The sequence below is a fragment of the Antedon mediterranea genome, chromosome 11 (genome assembly GCF_964355755.1).
Source record: "Antedon mediterranea chromosome 11, ecAntMedi1.1, whole genome shotgun sequence".
Taxonomy (NCBI): Eukaryota; Metazoa; Echinodermata; class Crinoidea; order Comatulida; family Antedonidae; genus Antedon; species Antedon mediterranea.
Window position 1 is genome coordinate 2,878,622 of NC_092680.1, and position 17,553 is coordinate 2,896,174.

At 32.9% G+C, this 17,553-nt stretch overlaps 2 protein-coding genes across 3 annotated transcripts; one reads left to right on the plus strand and one right to left on the minus strand.

Annotated features, from left to right (window-relative positions):
• The first annotated feature begins 355 nt into the window (after positions 1 to 355).
• On the plus strand, positions 356 to 12,081 carry LOC140062787 (annexin A13-like). 2 transcript variants are annotated; one of them, XM_072109116.1, is made up of 15 exons: positions 356 to 456; positions 1,001 to 1,074; positions 1,638 to 1,860; positions 3,783 to 3,917; positions 4,255 to 4,330; positions 4,471 to 4,565; positions 4,830 to 4,943; positions 5,854 to 5,910; positions 6,106 to 6,139; positions 6,574 to 6,653; positions 7,127 to 7,195; positions 7,826 to 7,927; positions 8,886 to 8,961; positions 9,226 to 9,338; positions 10,524 to 12,081. In XM_072109116.1, exons 1-15 carry the CDS (start codon positions 406 to 408, stop codon positions 10,647 to 10,649), a joined length of 1,425 nt encoding a protein of 474 aa, XP_071965217.1. In that variant the 5' UTR covers positions 356 to 405; the 3' UTR covers positions 10,650 to 12,081. The 2 variants fall into 2 exon arrangements, with proteins under 2 accessions (XP_071965217.1, XP_071965218.1); XM_072109117.1 differs by lacking the exons at positions 356 to 456; positions 1,001 to 1,074; positions 1,638 to 1,860 and adding an exon at positions 3,356 to 3,445.
• LOC140062786 (annexin A1-like) lies at positions 11,533 to 16,693 on the minus strand. The gene is made up of 12 exons (XM_072109115.1): positions 15,640 to 16,693; positions 15,190 to 15,256; positions 14,798 to 14,892; positions 14,420 to 14,536; positions 13,974 to 14,024; positions 13,785 to 13,818; positions 13,454 to 13,533; positions 12,962 to 13,030; positions 12,655 to 12,753; positions 12,442 to 12,517; positions 12,137 to 12,255; positions 11,533 to 11,652 (listed from the first exon to the last, which is right to left on the minus strand). The coding sequence occupies exons 1-12, from the start codon at positions 16,537 to 16,539 to the stop codon at positions 11,533 to 11,535; spliced, it is 1,827 nt and encodes a 608-aa protein (XP_071965216.1). The 5' UTR covers positions 16,540 to 16,693.
• Between the last annotated feature and the right edge of the window lie 860 nt (positions 16,694 to 17,553).

Genomic DNA, 17,553 nt, shown 5'->3' on the forward strand with positions numbered 1-17,553 from the left:
TATGATGAAATATTGTATGGATAAAAGTGATGTTAACCACACAAGATTTTTAAAAAAGTATTACAAAAGAAAACATATTTTTCCTGTAATTGTAAAAAATATTTTGACAGCAGGCTTACTGAATTGTGTCCCTGGCCGGTTATACTTTGATGGCATTGTTGACATAAAACAATCAAAAGTATTTATGTATTTTAACACAAAGTACGGTCCTTGGTCCGTACCTGTATTTATTATTACAATTACGTCAGCGCCCTCAATCTAAAATATTTATATATGGAAATTTATACAATGTAATCACGTGACAATGCGATTTAATAAAAAGTGTGTCTGAACAACCAGTGAAGTACAAACAGATCATCAACAGAGCTTGTATGCAGAAGAGTCTAACCAAACACAAACACCAAAATGCAGACCTTAGCTAGTATGGCAAAACAGGGACGGTCGTCGCTTGACAAGGTACGGTATGCTGGTATTTAGTATTTCCTTAAATTACATCTGATGAAATCCATCATTAATATCCTTGATATCTATTTCTAGTTTATGATTTCTACTTATATAATTATTACTCAAGGCATGTAAACATTATAGAATGAAAGGAAAATATATAAGTGATTAATAATAGTGAGATAAGATATTTGTTCAGCAGTCAAGTACAATTTAAGTAATAAAAAAAAGGAATAATAATGCTTTTTTTTTAAATGTCATTGAATAAAAAATGAATACCCATTATATAGACAATATTCATTCATTTCCTTTATTTCGGATAGTACATCCATATACAAATCATACAAAAACAAAAGCAATGATAACAAATTTTACCAGGAAATTAACAATATAAATAAAACAACCTACAATATCCTAACATATCAATGTGCACAAACGCTGATGTAGGATGGATTGTTGAAGTACGTTAGCTACTAATCAGACTATTATTAATATTAACATGTGTATTTTCCAATGAACTGGTTTACAATACTGACATATTTGTTTAATTGCCAAGGTTGGGCTGACAAAACCTATTGATGGTGGCATCATCTATAGTGATGTTCAGCTTGAAGGAATTTCAAAAACAAAGTAAGTATCATTCAGTAATGTAAAGCTCTGTCTACATATCAAACTAGTTTGACAAAAAAAGAGTAATGTGCACACATATGGTAGTGATATGACATCATCATGTCTATATATGGGCACATCACAGTTTTTGTGACATAAAGTTTGTATGTTTGTAGGTATATTTATTATTAAGTAAAATCACAGAAAGCAAATACCAAAGGCTGACATACCTACAAAGTTTAAAGAGAGAAGCCTCACATTATTTTGCACTATAAGGCAGCTAAAAGCTGAAAGTGTTGTAATGTATACATTAAAAAAAAACCCAAACAAAACATTCAATTAGTGAACATTATTATGTTATGTTACTCTAAAGCATCCCAATGTGTACGCGCGCGTTTTATACGTGTTTGCAATTGCTGTTACGTACCCTATATTTTCCAAATAATTATTGTATAAGATAAGATATAACATATTTGTAGGTTTAGCAGTAAAGCACACCAATGTGTACGCACGCGTTTTATACGTGTTGGCAATTGCTGTTACGTATATTTTCCAAATAATTATTGTATATGTTTTTTTTGTAGCTTTGCGATTGATTTAATCAGCTCGAGTAGTAGTCGTAGAGGTGGAGGGGGTATGCCAGATATTGCACTCCGTATCACTGTTGATTTTGATAAAAGGAAAATTGAAAGAAAGGCAAGAATATTAGATAAGTGGTCTACCGCAGTTGTTAGCGCTCCTGGCTTTATGTTCCAGAGGAGTTTAGCGTTTAGAATTGACATAGCATGTGGACAGACAAAATATACGGTAGGTCTAAACAATTTGGTTTTCTTGATATAGTAGTAAGGTACTGTAATGATATTACGTGATGCTAAAACATGTTTACCTCTACGATAACAAGAGGATTACTGTGCATACTTCTGATCATTGTAGAAGTAGTTTCATGGTAGGGCCTAGGGAAGAAGGGTTCATTTTTCGTTCTACTATTATAGTCTGGTAGGCCTACAATTATGAGGTTATGAATTTGCGCTTAAAAATAATAACACTGTTGAATTTACTATCATTTTAATAATAGAGTACTGTAATGATAACGTGATGCATAACACATGCTTTACTTCTACGGTAAACAAATACGGGATTATTATTCGTAGTTGTATGGTGGAGGGATGTGTCAGGGTTCGTTTCAAGTTACTATTCATTATAGTCTGCTCTGTTAGGCCTACAATTATGACGTTATGAATTTGCGCTTAAAAATATAACACTGTTGAATTTACTACCATTGATACTAAGCTTGGATGTACATACCCTGTTTTAAAATGATCACGTCAAGGACATCCATCAACAGTATTTTTCAATATCATAGTAATTGATGATTGGGATAGGCGTTGAACACGCATAAAACAATATGAGGGTATTTATTTGGAAAACAAATTTCATTTACATCAACCTGTCTTTGTCGTGCAATTTGTTAGCAATCCGAAATTATTCCTACTGGTGCTTGGCAATATAATTTTAATTTAGGTAAAATTGAATTTAATCTAGAGTGTATTCGTGTTAAATACTTCGAATAATATTATATTATTTGTGCTTTATTGATTTTCTGTAATGTTTGAAAATTAAGCACTAGCCTACAAAATGCCAACGATCTTTGGACGATTATTGGAGTAATTATTACAGTTAAAAGTTAGAATAAGTGGTAATGTAACCTCGTTTTATCTCGGTTTGTACGATATTATATTTATACAAAACTCAGAAATTAGATAAAATACATTGAAATTCGATCAATAAAAAAATGACTCTCCTACACAAAATGTTATATAAAAACACGTAGTCTACATGATCAACAATCTTTTATTATTGGATTAATTATTAAAGATAAAAATTGTGTTAATGTAACCTATTTTTATCCTGGTTAGTACGATCATATTTATACTAACTCAGTTAGATAAAAAATAAACAAAAATTCGATCAATAGAAATTGCCTTTTTTTATTCCTACACGAAATGTTATATAAAAACCAAACTCTGATAAAAAACAAACCATTTTTTAGATGCTTATAAAGTATAACATACCGGTAATTACCCATACCATGATCTTTTGTAAACCTTAATAAATGTCTACACACGCGCCCATTGTACATCCGTAAAATTTAACTACTTGCAAGTTCATACAACTTTAATGTCGTTTTATTTAATCATCATGATGTGTGTAAAATAGGTACCGGTATTTATCTATATCATCCATGAACATGTTATTGTTGCAGTGCGTCCAACCAGTCCTGTCGATAATAATAACTTGCAATGTGTGAGTGCTAAGGCCTACAAATATTAATGTCTCGAACCAGCCTTTTTGAAGGGAGAGGAGGTTGTAATCCTTGTCGAATATGGCCGGGGTAGGAAACCAATGGATTTTGAGTTTGATTTTGTTAGGGTACATTTTACAAATGGATATTTAGCATGTGAATCGTCATCAAGTGGACTTTTTGTTGGTGATGTCAATGGTGCCTTGTCGAATAATGACTAAAAACTGGAGACATTTTCTCCATACTATCTCCATTCCCGTCTGGCAATATGTCCAAAGTATTGTAGTTTTTGTTTGATAATAGATTCGATTAATGTGCCTTTCTTGCCTATTTCGTGCCTTACACTTTCATTAGATCTTCTGGCAGTCCATGGAATACCTAGAAGCTTTCTATTTAAACAATAACAAATAATATGTTCCGTCACCAGATAACTATCAATGGTCGTGACGAATTATACTTCAACCATGTTCTTCAAGATCTATCTCAAGTTGATACGATTAGTGTACTAGGGGAGGACGTCAGCATAAAAAGTTATGAGACGAAAGATACTAGTCTACTTCTAGTAAGTAACCCGGATTGACTTACATCATTATTATCGTTTTCTCAGCATAGTAGTTACATAGGCCATGCTAACATATTAAGTAATATTGCTATCTGTTTAATACCAATGTTTATTCATATCAATTTAATTAAACATGGTATTTCAGTGTTTTTATTTACTGTGATAAACTGTTATACAGTACCCGCACATTTTAATTGAACATGCCTCGTACGTCAAAAATTATGACATAAAAATGCTAACAAAACCAAACAGAAATATATTATCTCTTCAGCTTATCAAGGCTTTTTTTATCAAATTATATTATGTTTAAGATTTTTCCATTTTATTCAATTATTAGGGAACAGTGTTTCCCGATCAGAATTTTGATAGAGTGGCCGATGCTAAGCGGATGAAGAAAGCAATAAAAGAAAAAGGTTACAGTTACATTTTTCTATTTTGTTGAACCGTAAATTCCCGCATTTTCCATTTTAAACTTAAATTAAACCAAAAGCAGGAGTGAAAGGAAAAAGGAGTAGTGTATATTAGATATTTAAAGTGCATTTTGTATTTGTAGATGTGGATTTGAAAGCAGTGACAGACATTTTGGTGAATAGGTCGAATGAACAACGTCAGATTCTTAAATGGCAGTTTAAAAATGACTACAAAAAGGTAGGATTATAAAATGAATTTGCGGTTCCAAACGTTTACGGGTCTTTAAAAAACAGGGTATAAACAAAAACCAGGTGCCTCGTATTGTAAATGTTGTCGAAATTTTGGTAGCCTAGTGCAAGATTAAAGTTTCACCAACAGTGGCAGTTATACATTTTTACAGACAACGCATAATGTAAGCAAGTTATGGTAACTTATAAGATGCTTTTTTGAAATACGTTATTGTCTTAAAGATAATTTGTCTTAATATTGTACAATTATTAGGATCTTGATGTGGAACTTGGAAAACGGTTGAGTGGAGACATGTCTGACGTAATCGTTGGTCTCCTCGATACACCGGAAGTGTATGATGCAAAGTGTCTGTACAAAGCGATGGAGGTAAAAGTAACATTTATTTTTAGCCAAAATCATCAACAAAACATAATTTGAGACATGAAAGCATTCACATATATATTTTACACATAGAAACCATTGACAACTAAAGAAACTAAAGAAACAATAGAAAATATTTTATTTATTTTATTCGATTGAATAAAATAAAAATATGGTAACCTAGCAACATTTCGTACGGTATTATTACCGACAATAACCAACACCTCTGAAGTTTTCTTGTATGGGTTAGATATGTCAACATACGGGAATCGGCTGGGGGAAATATAGTTTGAAAAGTATGCCGAGGAGAAAAATATCAGCCTAACACCGCTAACATAAGAAAATCTATTCTGAGCCAGGAACACATATTGATTCTAGTAATTTCAATGATTTTGAAAGAATAATACTAATTATTATTTGTAGATAAACACTATAAACTGTTGTTTGCTTTCTGTTTTTTCACGGCCTGCTTGACATATGTTTCAAGCTATTATGGCAAAACTACTAACTACTGTAATACTATTTCAATGTTGTGCTGAGAAGCATCACAAGATTACGATTCTGAACCTTATAATTAAATTAAATAAACATTTATTTTCGTAAAAAATTTCAAATATATAAAGTAAAAGTGGAATTTAAGTGTTTATTTTGTTACATATCTTACTGTGTTTCATTTCGCATAGATTTCATTATACAACGTTGTTTTTTTAATGGTTGTTGTACCCTATATCATGCATGTTCAGGCCTACACTATTTCACTTTAACATGTCATCTGATAAAAAACAAACCCATGATAAGTAATTTTGATTTATCCAAAATGTTATGGTAATTCATCATGAAATGATGATCGATCAAACGTCAGCCCATAACAATAGATTAATTTAAAAGTTAAATTATGAATTGATTTGTTTCCCAGGGTCTCTTAACAGACGACAAGGCGCTGATTGGTATTTTGTTGTCACGTGACAACCAGGTAAGTGAACTAATACCAGCATATGTTATGTTAATAACATGCATTCATATTGTCTTTTTGCATTGATTGTCACAAACAATTGAACAGATATACAGAAATGTATTTAAATTTAAATAAATATTTAGCAATGGTTTAAGTCCTAATGTAGCTTGTTATTTGTAGTACGAACTTTTTATAAAATACTTTATCTTTCAGCGATTGAACGACATTAAAATGGCATATGAGGAACGTAAGTTTCGTGTCATCATTATTATACTATTCATTGAATATTGATATAACTGCTGGGTTTATTGCCTTGAAATAATTTCAAACTGAAATCGAAGCAACTGAGTATAGGCCTACATAATTACATTAAGTTCAATCGATACACTGCAAAACAAAATTGTCAACAGAATATTGACGGCGGCTCGGTTGTCCTCTAGTCAATAGTCTGGGTTCCAGACGGAGTATTGTCTTAATATTATTAGTAATCAGATTACTATTTTTGCACATATGGCGTTTCAAACGTATACTACTTGAGCTTGGATATTTTCAGACAAAAATAGAAATTAAAAAATAAATAAAAAAGACAATGAATACAGGCTAAACTGTGCATTAAGACGATTATCGTATAAAGCGTAATAAAAAAAAAAAAAAAATCTATTCCGTTACATTTTATTCCAGTTTACAAGCGCAAGTTGTTAGATGACTTAAACTCGGAGACAAGAGGCCATTTTAAGCACCTGCTAGTTTCATTCGCAAAGGTAAAGCCAATTTATGTAGGCCTACTAATATTTCATCGGACTTAGGATATTTTACTGAATTTTACGTATGGGGCTTCGTAAAAACGAAAGCTTCATAAGCGTGGTTCCCACTAAGGATAAGCGACCGTATATTTATCCATGTATTATGATTGGTTAAATTGCTAGCGTTGCGCTTACGCCATTGTGTGCTAGAGTGGGAACCAAGCTTTAATTCAAATCTATATACACTTAACATGCGCAAAATGGCTATCGTAACAGAATGATTATTTTCATAGATAAGTACATTACATTATGCATCAAATGAGACGACAGACAGATGTTGCAAATATTACTGTATAAATATTTTAGATATTTAATTATTAGGCCTATCATTAATAATCGATTTGTTTTAATAATCTGATGTTGCCATCTGTTTACAGTAGGCCTACTTGTATGAGTATTAAAGATAAGACAATACATTTGTATAACTATAGGCTGAACGAGATGAGAGCAATAAAGTGGATTTTGTGAGGGCTCGACGCGACGCAAAAGCAATATTTGAGGTAAATATTAATTTGGATGAAGCTTGGTTTCTGATTGGTTCCTGCTTAACAACGTAAGCGCAACGTAAGTAAGTGAGTTGGCCAATCACAATCGACCGTTCGGAGTTCCATTGCGTCGTGATTGATCAAACTCCAAACTGATCATGTTGCGTTGTCCAAGTGAGAACCAGGGATTCATTCATTTTTTTTGTTAGTTTTAAGGAGAAATAAGCGTGTCTTTCATTTGGGTTGTCGGGTACCATCAACAAGATTCTGATATTTATTGATGTTGCATAAACAATCAATCAATGATAATACATAATATATGAGCCTATATTATAATTTACAGGGTTTATTTATTCAAATACATGTAGTGAATTCCATCCGCAAAGGAATCCGAATCAATCAAATACATACTGTAGGCCTTAGTACACATTATCCGATTCAATCAAATACATACTGTAGGCCGTAGTACATTCAATCCGATTCAATCAAATACATACTGTAGGCCTTAGTACACATTATCCGATTCAATCAAATACATACTGTAGGCCTTAGTACATTCAACCCGATTGAATCAAATACATACTGTCGGCCTATAAACGTTCTTTGTAATTTTTTATATTTGTTCATATTATTTTTGTACTGTAGGCTGGGGAAGGTCAGTGGGGGATTGACAAATCAGAGATCAATGATGTTCTTATTAGTCAGAGTGACGCACAGTTGAGGGCCACATTTAAAGCATATGACGAGGTATGGTATAGTTAATATTTCAATTTTGCTCAATAACTTCCAGTAAAGCATACCAAGGATCCTGAGTATGCATATTGATAATACATTAGAGATGCAATGCAAGGACGTAGACGCAACACAATGACGTAGATGAAATTCAAAGACATAGACGCAAGGCAATGACGTAGACGAAATTCAAAGACATAGACGCAAAGGCAATGACGTAGACGAAATTCAAGGACACAGACGCAAGGCAATGACGTAGACGAAATTCGAGGACACAAACGCAACGCAAATGACGTAGACGAAATTCAAGGACACAAACGCAACGCAAATGACGTAGACGAAATTCAAGGACATAGACGCAACGCAAATGACGTAGACGAAATTCAAGGACATAGACGCAAGGCAATGACGTAGACGAAATTCAAGGACATAGACGCAACGCAATGACGTAGACGAAATTCAAAGACATAGACGCAACGCAATGACGTAGACGAAATTCAAGGACATAGACGCAACGCAATGACGTAGACGAAATTCAAAGACATAGACGCAAGGCAATGACGTAGACGAAATTCACGGACATAGACGCAACGCAATGACGTAGACGAAATTCAAAGACATAGACGCAAGGCAATGACGTAGACGAAATTCGAGGACATAGACGCAACGCAATGACGTAGACAAAATTCAAAGACATAGACGCAAGGCAATGACGTAGACGAAATTCACGGACATAGACGCAACGCAATGACGTAGAAAGACGAAATTCAAGGACATAGACGTAGCCGAAATGACGTAGACGAAATTTAAGGACACAAACGCAACGCAATGACGTAGACTCTACACAAGGACGTATAAATGCAACACACGGACGTAGAAGCAGCACAAGGAAGTGGTGTCATAGAGTCCCGAACTTTACTATTGACAGTGTCTGATTGTAAATCATATATTTCTTTTCTTCCGGTAAATCCAGATTTCGCAACTTGGAATCGAAGGAGCTATTGAAGAACAGGCTAGTGGAGATCTCCAAGAAGGATATCTTGCAGTTAGTAAGTATACGTACTGTATATGCCTACTTAAGCTTTCCTACTTGGACGCAACAAGTAATTTGACCAATCACGATGCAATGGATCATACGCATTTTCACTTGATTGGTCAATTCATCCGTTTTGCGCATACGACTTTGCAAACAAGCATAACACGTAATATTACGCACTCACTCTTTCTTGAGTAAGAAACACGAAAAGTTTGTTGGACAGTGCAATCTAAAACAGTGATAGGTAAAGAGAGATTTCTTGTATTTTTTATTTCAGTAAAAACAGCATGTAACCCGGCAAAATTCTTTGCTGAGAGAATCTACCAATCAATGCAAGGACTGCTGCAGGATGATGATCAACTAATGCGAGTGGTAATCTCACGATCTGAGGTAACAAATGAAATAACTCATCGAAAATCGAAATCGTTTATTAATCCTAATTATTTAGATAAAGAGATTAGTTTAGTTAATGAGGATAATATATTATTTTATGATACGTTATCTAGATTTTGACTCATAAGTCTCGAGTTAGTCTGTTTACGTTGTTGGTATTCTTGTTAAAAATGTTTTTTTTTTCCAATTTCGTGGTTCGGCTTGAGAATCTGTTTATTAGCGTCAACCTCACACAGATGTGGGCGAGTGAGGCTAAGATATTTGCATTATAAATGGAGGCAGAAAGGATAGGATACACCGTATTGGTTACCAGAACTAATTGTATCTTCCGTACCGTATATATTTGGGGCGATTTTTTATCACAGATTTCCTCATGTTATCATTTCAAATTAATTAATTAAATTGCATTATATCACCATGGGGCTTAGAATTTATTCTGATGTTTATATACATAATATGTAAAATAACACGATACAAGATGAACTAAGATGACTTTATATGTATTCACATACACATATACATATAAAACCCACTAAAAGTACAATAAAACATATATTTATAGACACTCATCACCACTTGTAATGAACACTTGACCCAACATTATGGTAAACTACAATCCCATCATTATAGAATATTATTCATATCAATATTAATCAATGTAAAAAAAAATATACTTGAATTGATTTATAACTAACATGAAAGTGAAACAATATTAAGTTATCGAACTAAAGAGATACAATATAACATATTCAAAATAGCTTAACGGAATAAGATCATTCAATACAAGATTATCCGTAGACTTGGACTACTATGTAAACGCAACAATTACATCAATGTAGAAAGGTAGAATCGTTTAAAGCATTACAATTAAACATCTACTTACAACCTTAGCAACCATGTCAATCGGAATATACTGTATACCAAAGATTTTTACACATTCCTTTCGTGAAAATAACAATATCACACAGCAACCATTGTAAGGGGAGAGACTCATTGTATGCAAGATTGATAACATTCCAACGCACGGTCCAATCGATTTAAATATAGCGCCAAAGCTGAAAAAACTTTCGCTTCCCTACACTAACTCGAGTTACCAGCTTAAGGTATAACACGCCATATGTGTACCAATGATTTTCCTTGTAATGTGTAATAATCATTTTTTTTTAATTCTCCATGTTTCAGGTTGATCTTCTAAGAATGAAGACAGAATTTTACAACATGTATTCTAAGAAGATGCATGACTACATCAAAGAGGAATGCAAAGATGATTATGTTGAAGTGCTTCTTGGGATTGTGAAAACCATATAGAATAACAAGTAGAAACCCTGGCCTATAGTTTTAGTGCATTGTGCTTATAGGACTATACTTTTAGGGCATTAAACGTAGAGGAGAAAATAATACAAATTTAATAATAAAAATGTATTATTGTAATCACCTTCTATTCTTTGTTGGTTTAAATATTGTTATACACTATTTTAATTTTATAATTAATTCATTTCTTTTACCAGTTTGATAAATTATTTAATATATTCCATGTTTTTGGTGTATTTTATATTTGTTACATTTTTTGTTTGTTGTTATATAGCCTACTATTAGTAGTTAATAGATAACATTTTTATTTGGAACAACTATTTTTTTGTTAGAAACGGGTAACTAGATTAGTCAAATGATTAACCACGTATGATAATTAACTGAAGTCTATATAATGCAGTTTAAATGCTTCAAATAAGAGACTTTTTAAAAACTTACATATAAATTTTCAAAAATATGTTCATGATATACAATAAATATGGTAATACCACAGTGTGGCGGGTTATGACTAACAATACCATCTTCCCCACTACACCTGCACAAACTAATTTGCATAATAACACACGGCATACCAAACTGTTTTAAATAGAGCTGCGGAAATGACACCTATATTTTGAAACAAAATATATAAAGTTTCTTCAGTGTACCTCTGAACTGAAATAATATAATATTTATTTCTCTGAGTTCCACAAACATGCTTATACATTTAGTGAATCTGTTTATTTACAACATTTAAACAAATATTAGTACAATGTTTCTCCTCCCTGATACCATCAAGCAACTAAAGTAATACAATGTATTTAAGAAAGTTTAAAAACAACAACTATGTTTGTACAAAGAACACAATGCGTGTTGGTATTTGGTGTGTACCGCAGTTTTGTTAATTTACAACTGCCAAAAGTACATCTTGGCATCTACCATCATACTTCACAATGATGTCATCAACAAGTTTGACGTCATATTTTGTTAAGTATTTGTCACGCACAAAGCACATATCATTCTATAATAAAAAGAAAATTACAAACATTGTTTGAATAATAATATATACCGTTTTTAGTTGTTGAGAATAAATTTAGAAAATAAAAATATTAATATGGTTTCATACTGTGTACTATTCAAGATCAACTGTAAATACACATTCTAGAATAAACAATTACTATTGGTCTACATGTATACATCTATATTTACATTATATTGCACTGATGAAGGGCTAGTGTTGCCCGAAAGCTCTGCTAACTTTTCTGGCTGTTTTACTTCTCGTTTTGATTTTTATTTTGTATCTCCATTGAGATCCAGCCACTGATACCCACATCATTGTCATTTTTTCAGTAATTTGCCTTTGGATTTATTTACATTATTATACACAACGAAATAATAACTATCAAGCATGTCAAAGTAACAATCGAATAATGCAATAATAAATAAATTATAATAAAACTAAATGTTTGTCTTTTTTAAAAATAAAAATACTCTTTTATACTCACTCTTGCACAATCTATGACAGTGTTTACCAACAGGTTCTCGTCAACACTTCCAGAAGAAGGATAGAGGGCGTCATGAATGCGAACTACACAATAAAGGACCGGGTCCTCGGCGACTTGCACTAGTGATAAGAAAAAAAAATGTTTGTTACAAAAAAATCCAACTCATTTCAATAGATGGATTGCAATCATTTAATTATAGCCAACCGTAGGCCCTATATCACTAGTGAGTCCAGAGGCAAACAGTAAGACAAATATTCAGTGACACTTTTTACACACTAAAACAACAGTTATATCGTATTTCTTACCAATGTTAAGAAATCCGTGCATCACAGGGCCTTTTATATTCCGTTGAAGATAGTATTTGAAGTTTCTTGGGTAAATCTTATAGTTTACATGAAAAACAATAAGATATGTAATATTTTACTCATTTTTAACGCATGTTTGAGATGTTCTCAAATATTGTAAAATTAGTAGAAATTTGAAAAAAAAGAAAGAAATCAAAACTTGATGATATTTACCTCCTCAAACTTTGCCAGGACATGTTGAAGATGTTCGAAATCACGTGTTGACAATACACTTTGGACCAAACGAGCGTTTCCCGCATTCTTACGAACAGACTGTAAAAAGATGTAGAGAACTTTAATTTTTACTTGAACCGACTGTTTGTTTAAAAATTATAGTATAATTACTTAATTAATATTTCATTCAGCAAGTCTACACTCATTGGTGCTGTGAACTATCTGATACCAGATATAATCAAAGATTAGTATTTTTTAGTAGCTTAGAGAGTCAACATTTAAATAAGAAATAGTAGAATGTCCTTACGTCTCTAAGTGTATGTACATCTGTATCCAACAGAGTTTCATCAAGAGAACCAGTCTCATCTCGGCCACCCTATATCAAAGATATTATATATAATTCACTTTTAATTTTTGGCATTGATACAAAAGATTTGTTATGGATTATCACATGCAGTTTATGTAATTACTAGCTACACAATAACAGCAAACATAACAAACAGAATGTCGTTACAGATACATTGGTTAAGCTTGGTTCCCACTAGAATGTAACGCAAAAACGTAAACGCAACGCAAGCGTTTTAACCAATGACAACCGAAGTTATAGACAGTTAGTAATCACAAGCGAATAAGCCATCGCTTGTGATTGGTCAATTCACTTGCGTTGCGTTACGTCTTTGTGTTGCGTCGCCAGTGGGAACCACGCTTTATATTTACTAATTACAGAAGCTTTAAGGTGATTACTTTACCGCCTCTGATGCACTATTGGAATGCAATTTATATAATAATCATACTCTACCTCTGCAAGTGACCGTAAAAGACGTTCATTATTTGTCTGGAAAACATCAGCTAAATCAGCATCCATTGTTCGTCCAGTCACTAGATTTGAAATTTGACAAAATATTATGAGACTATTAATTCGTACTGATGTAAACAATGACAAAAGTACAGGAAAAAATTAGATCGTTATTTGATATTTTAACTCATGTTCATATGTCTATAGTTTATAATTTTTGCTTACAAAAACTTAGTACTAAAACATTAAAATTAAAGATACCTTTCAACCAATTAATAGAACACGTCTATCGAAAAATCGCACATATAAAATATTTGAATATTCAATAACTTACATTGTGTATAAGCGTCGTTGATTTTATTGACCTCCTACAAAACAATAAAATAAATTATAAATATATTTTATCAACTTTTTAAACAACAGCAACAATTTGCAACTGTTTCATTATGTAAAAGGAAACGTCTGTCTCAATTATGTTTCAGTTTCTTATATTGTTTGATAAAAAAACGAAGAAGAACTTTACCTTATTCGTTTTCTGGATCAACACTTGGCTTATCACACGTTCATCGTGATTCTGTAATCACGAACACACATTGATTAATATTAAAAGTGTTTTCATTTTGTTTATTACGTGTATATTTTGATTACTGTATTTTGTAATATGAATAGTTGTGTAAGGAGAGTTTAGTTTTACTTAGAACGAAGTAAGAAGTGGGCATTCTTTTTCTTTTCTACTGGTAACTTCTTAACTAGTTTTGTATTGTGATCCCATTTCAACTGAGTTCTATATTACAATACCGATAGGATTGAGGAACTAGAAGTCTCAAATACTATTTTTTCTATAGCAATATTTGAACGAAGAAGAATGTAAGATAAATAAGGTGAAAGAGTAAACAATAAATTAAATTTAGATTATTGTTCTCCTCTAGTTAACCGTTTTTTTCTAAAGTTGAAATAAATCTGGATTACCTGGATAGCAGGTATTAACACGTTGGCGGAAAAATATTCTGCCGATTCTAGAAGCAGAAGTAGGCAGTCTAGTCCAATGTAATCCGGTATTGATTCAATTAGCTCATCGACAAGTTCCTAAAATGGAAATAATTAATCACATAAATTAGATATACAGATTTAGTATTGATAATATATACAAATATGAAACCAAAAACAAAAATATCTAAAATTTAAAAAATTCTAGTTTCAAAAACAAAAGTAACCATCTAATAACACTAAATACTTTTATTTCCGCGATTATAAAACATTCAGGATAATTGAATTAATTAAAGATTTACAGCAACTAAAGTAATAGTTGTATTATACTTTGATAGGACGAACACAAAATAAACTTACACTTCCATATGCTACTTTGTAGTATGACTTAATTTCCTGGCGCTCTAGGTTTGTCGGTGGTCCAAGCTCTGATAGAATCACAGATATATCTGGATCTATAACATATATACAATATCAAGTTATATGATAATGTTTAACATTGTTTACTGATATTACATTTGTATATTTTTTCTCTTTTTTTGTTTAGGTGGAATAGTATCTCAATAAGATTACTTAAGGCACAAACTCACTTACAAATTATAATATCTTTTGAACTAAGAAATTATGGAACTCAACATTATTTCGATATTTTTCATTCATTTTTCGTGACTCGAAAACAATTAAATAAACCCAATCATTCGACATAGTTTACTTTAGTTCAAATAGTTATTATCAATAATATAAATGCATACCATTTGACTGCAATACTTCGCTTAGAATGACTGAAGCCGTTACTTTGCTGAAAATTCGCATTTCACACTAAAACGAGTAATAGTACATTAGTAACAAAAGTGTACCTGTACATTTAGGTACCCATAAAGCTTGGTTCCCACTAGGACGCAACGTAAGGATGTAGACGTAACGCAAGCGAGTTGACCAATGACAAGCGGCAGTTGAAATAATCCATCACTTGTGATTGGTCAAACCCCTTACGTTAAGTGTTGTGTCTCTTGTAGAACGCAACGCAAGGACGTAAGCGCAATGCCGTTGTCATTGGTCAACTCCCTTTTGTTGCGCTTACGTTTCTTTCTCTTTATTTTTTTCCTATCAGTGCATATAAAGGCTTTAATGACTTTATTATTTATTATGAAAAAATGTGAATGAACACGTTAGATAAGCGAATACTTGATTATCCAACTCACCGGATATTCTCTGGACTCAATGCCGTCATTCACACTACATTCGCCACCACAAACTCCGGATAAGGTTGGTCGAATTCTGTATTGGGAATCTCCTGATGGGCAAAACCCCCAGTTGCTCCAAGTTCCTGTAATACAGCCAGTACTAAGGCTATCATTGTGTCCTTCACCGTCATCACCGTCGTCACCTCCTCCATCGCCGCCGTCAACTCCTTCACCGCCGTCGTCATCGTTGTCCTCATCTTTGTCGTCATCTGTATCACCATTGTTGTTATTATTGCCTCCCGTACCTGATCCGCATGTATCAGAGCCTTTGCAGGTTTTTGTCTCCGTGTAGTCACTACTTGTACATTCAATTCCACCACACGTTGCTTGTTCGTACAACCTGTAGCGTGTTTTAACTCCGCTTTCGCTCTGGCAATTCACGGAGCATTCTCCCCAGTCACCCCAAGTATCTAGCTGACAATTTACAGGACAACATCCCTCCGGTTGACAGGGAACACCCTCAGCTAAATTGTCACACTCATCGCACTCCGGGTACTTTGTACGCGTACGATTTTTGTACGCGTTGGCATCGCATTGTTCGGGACACGTGCTCCATTCAGACCAAGCCGTCGTAGGGCAGTTTTCATTACAGCATACTTCGCCACAATGAAACTCAACTGAAGATTGACAATTGCAACCGTCTGGTTTGGTTAGAACAGCTTGTCGACGAATACACTCCCGTCTATACTCTTGTTGGGTTGTGCTATGCTCGCAAATATGGCAAATACAAGATGTCCATGATCCCCAGTCACCATATTCACACAAATCGCTTTGGCATGTACTTTGTGCAGATACGCCACTAAGATCATATATAAGAAAGATAAACAAAAGTAAACAATAAATGGTTTTAACGACCATCGTGGAAGAGCTTTATAAACGTTCGTGCAACTGACCCTGGCTATTCAATATTCTGCTTTAAATACCATTCCTTCGCAGGATGTTGCATTACCCGCAAAATCAAAAGAAAGAAAGCATACTCGTATTACGTGACGTTATTCATGAATCTTTTTAGTCAGATGTTTGGCATCGTAACGCGAGAACACTATATCTAACAATAAAATGATATGATCATTATATTGTATTTGGCGCCAGTGCTGTCACTATCGAATTAGATGTTAATTTTGTTTTCTAATTTAAGTTCAAATTTATTGAATCATATTCGTACTCCCGTGTTTCAAACAGAGATATCCATTTGGTAAATACACAAAAACACTGTTACAAACAGTATTCTTCCACAATTATTTTATAGTATCTCTCCAGTTAAGAACACTGAAACACTGAAAATGTCCTTTGCTTGTCTGGTCGTTATTTATTTACTGTTGTAAGACTGTTAAAACTTGTTATTTTGTTTGATGTTTTTATCTGTGTTTATTTTAATTGCTATGTTATTCTGTATATTTGTTCATTCATGATCCAGAATTAGCTGGTCTTGTTGTAAACAACAGTGTGATTAAATTAAAATAAATAATAATGAATATATAATATTTATAACAACATTATACTTACGCTCTAATCACTAAGTTCTAATACATCAACTTAGTTTTAAAAAGGAGTATTTTGAGATACAAATTATATGGTCATGAATTGTTGGATTACTTCATTAAAAACTTCCTAAAGCAGCTGTTGTAAAAACTTGTTTATAGACAATTATTTTAGGAAATAAGATACGAGTAACATATGTCAGGCGCATTGTAAAGTTAGGGTGTCTATTAGCAGTTTCTGTATATAATAGGGAAAACATGATATTCATATTTTGAATGATGACGTAGATTGTACAGTACATCAGTTACACTAATTCGTATCAGTTAGTCTGGTGTTAGCTTAAAATAAACTGGCTATTTTCAAATATCGCATCGTACTGAGAATGTTTAA

What these genes read in the sequence shown, in the direction of transcription:
- LOC140062787 (XM_072109116.1), top strand. Translation starts at nt 406, where the DNA reads ATGCAGACCTTAGCTAGTATGGCAAAACAGGGACGGTCGTCGCTTGAC. An exon ending in GAAGGAATTTCAAAAACAAA is followed by an intron (nt 1,075 to 1,637) that starts GTAAGTATCATT and finishes TTTTTTTTGTAG; the next exon opens with CTTTGCGATTGATTTAATCA. An exon ending in TGCTAGTTTCATTCGCAAAG is followed by an intron (nt 6,654 to 7,126) that starts GTAAAGCCAATT and finishes GTATAACTATAG; the next exon opens with GCTGAACGAGATGAGAGCAA.
- LOC140062786 (XM_072109115.1), bottom strand. Translation starts at nt 16,539, where the DNA reads ATGGTCGTTAAAACCATTTATTGTTTACTTTTGTTTATCTTTCTTATA. An exon ending in TGATCCAGAAAACGAATAAG is followed by an intron (nt 13,819 to 13,973) that starts GTAAAGTTCTTC and finishes ATTGTTTTGTAG; the next exon opens with GAGGTCAATAAAATCAACGA. An exon ending in CAACGACGCTTATACACAAT is followed by an intron (nt 13,534 to 13,784) that starts GTAAGTTATTGA and finishes TTTCAAATCTAG; the next exon opens with TGACTGGACGAACAATGGAT.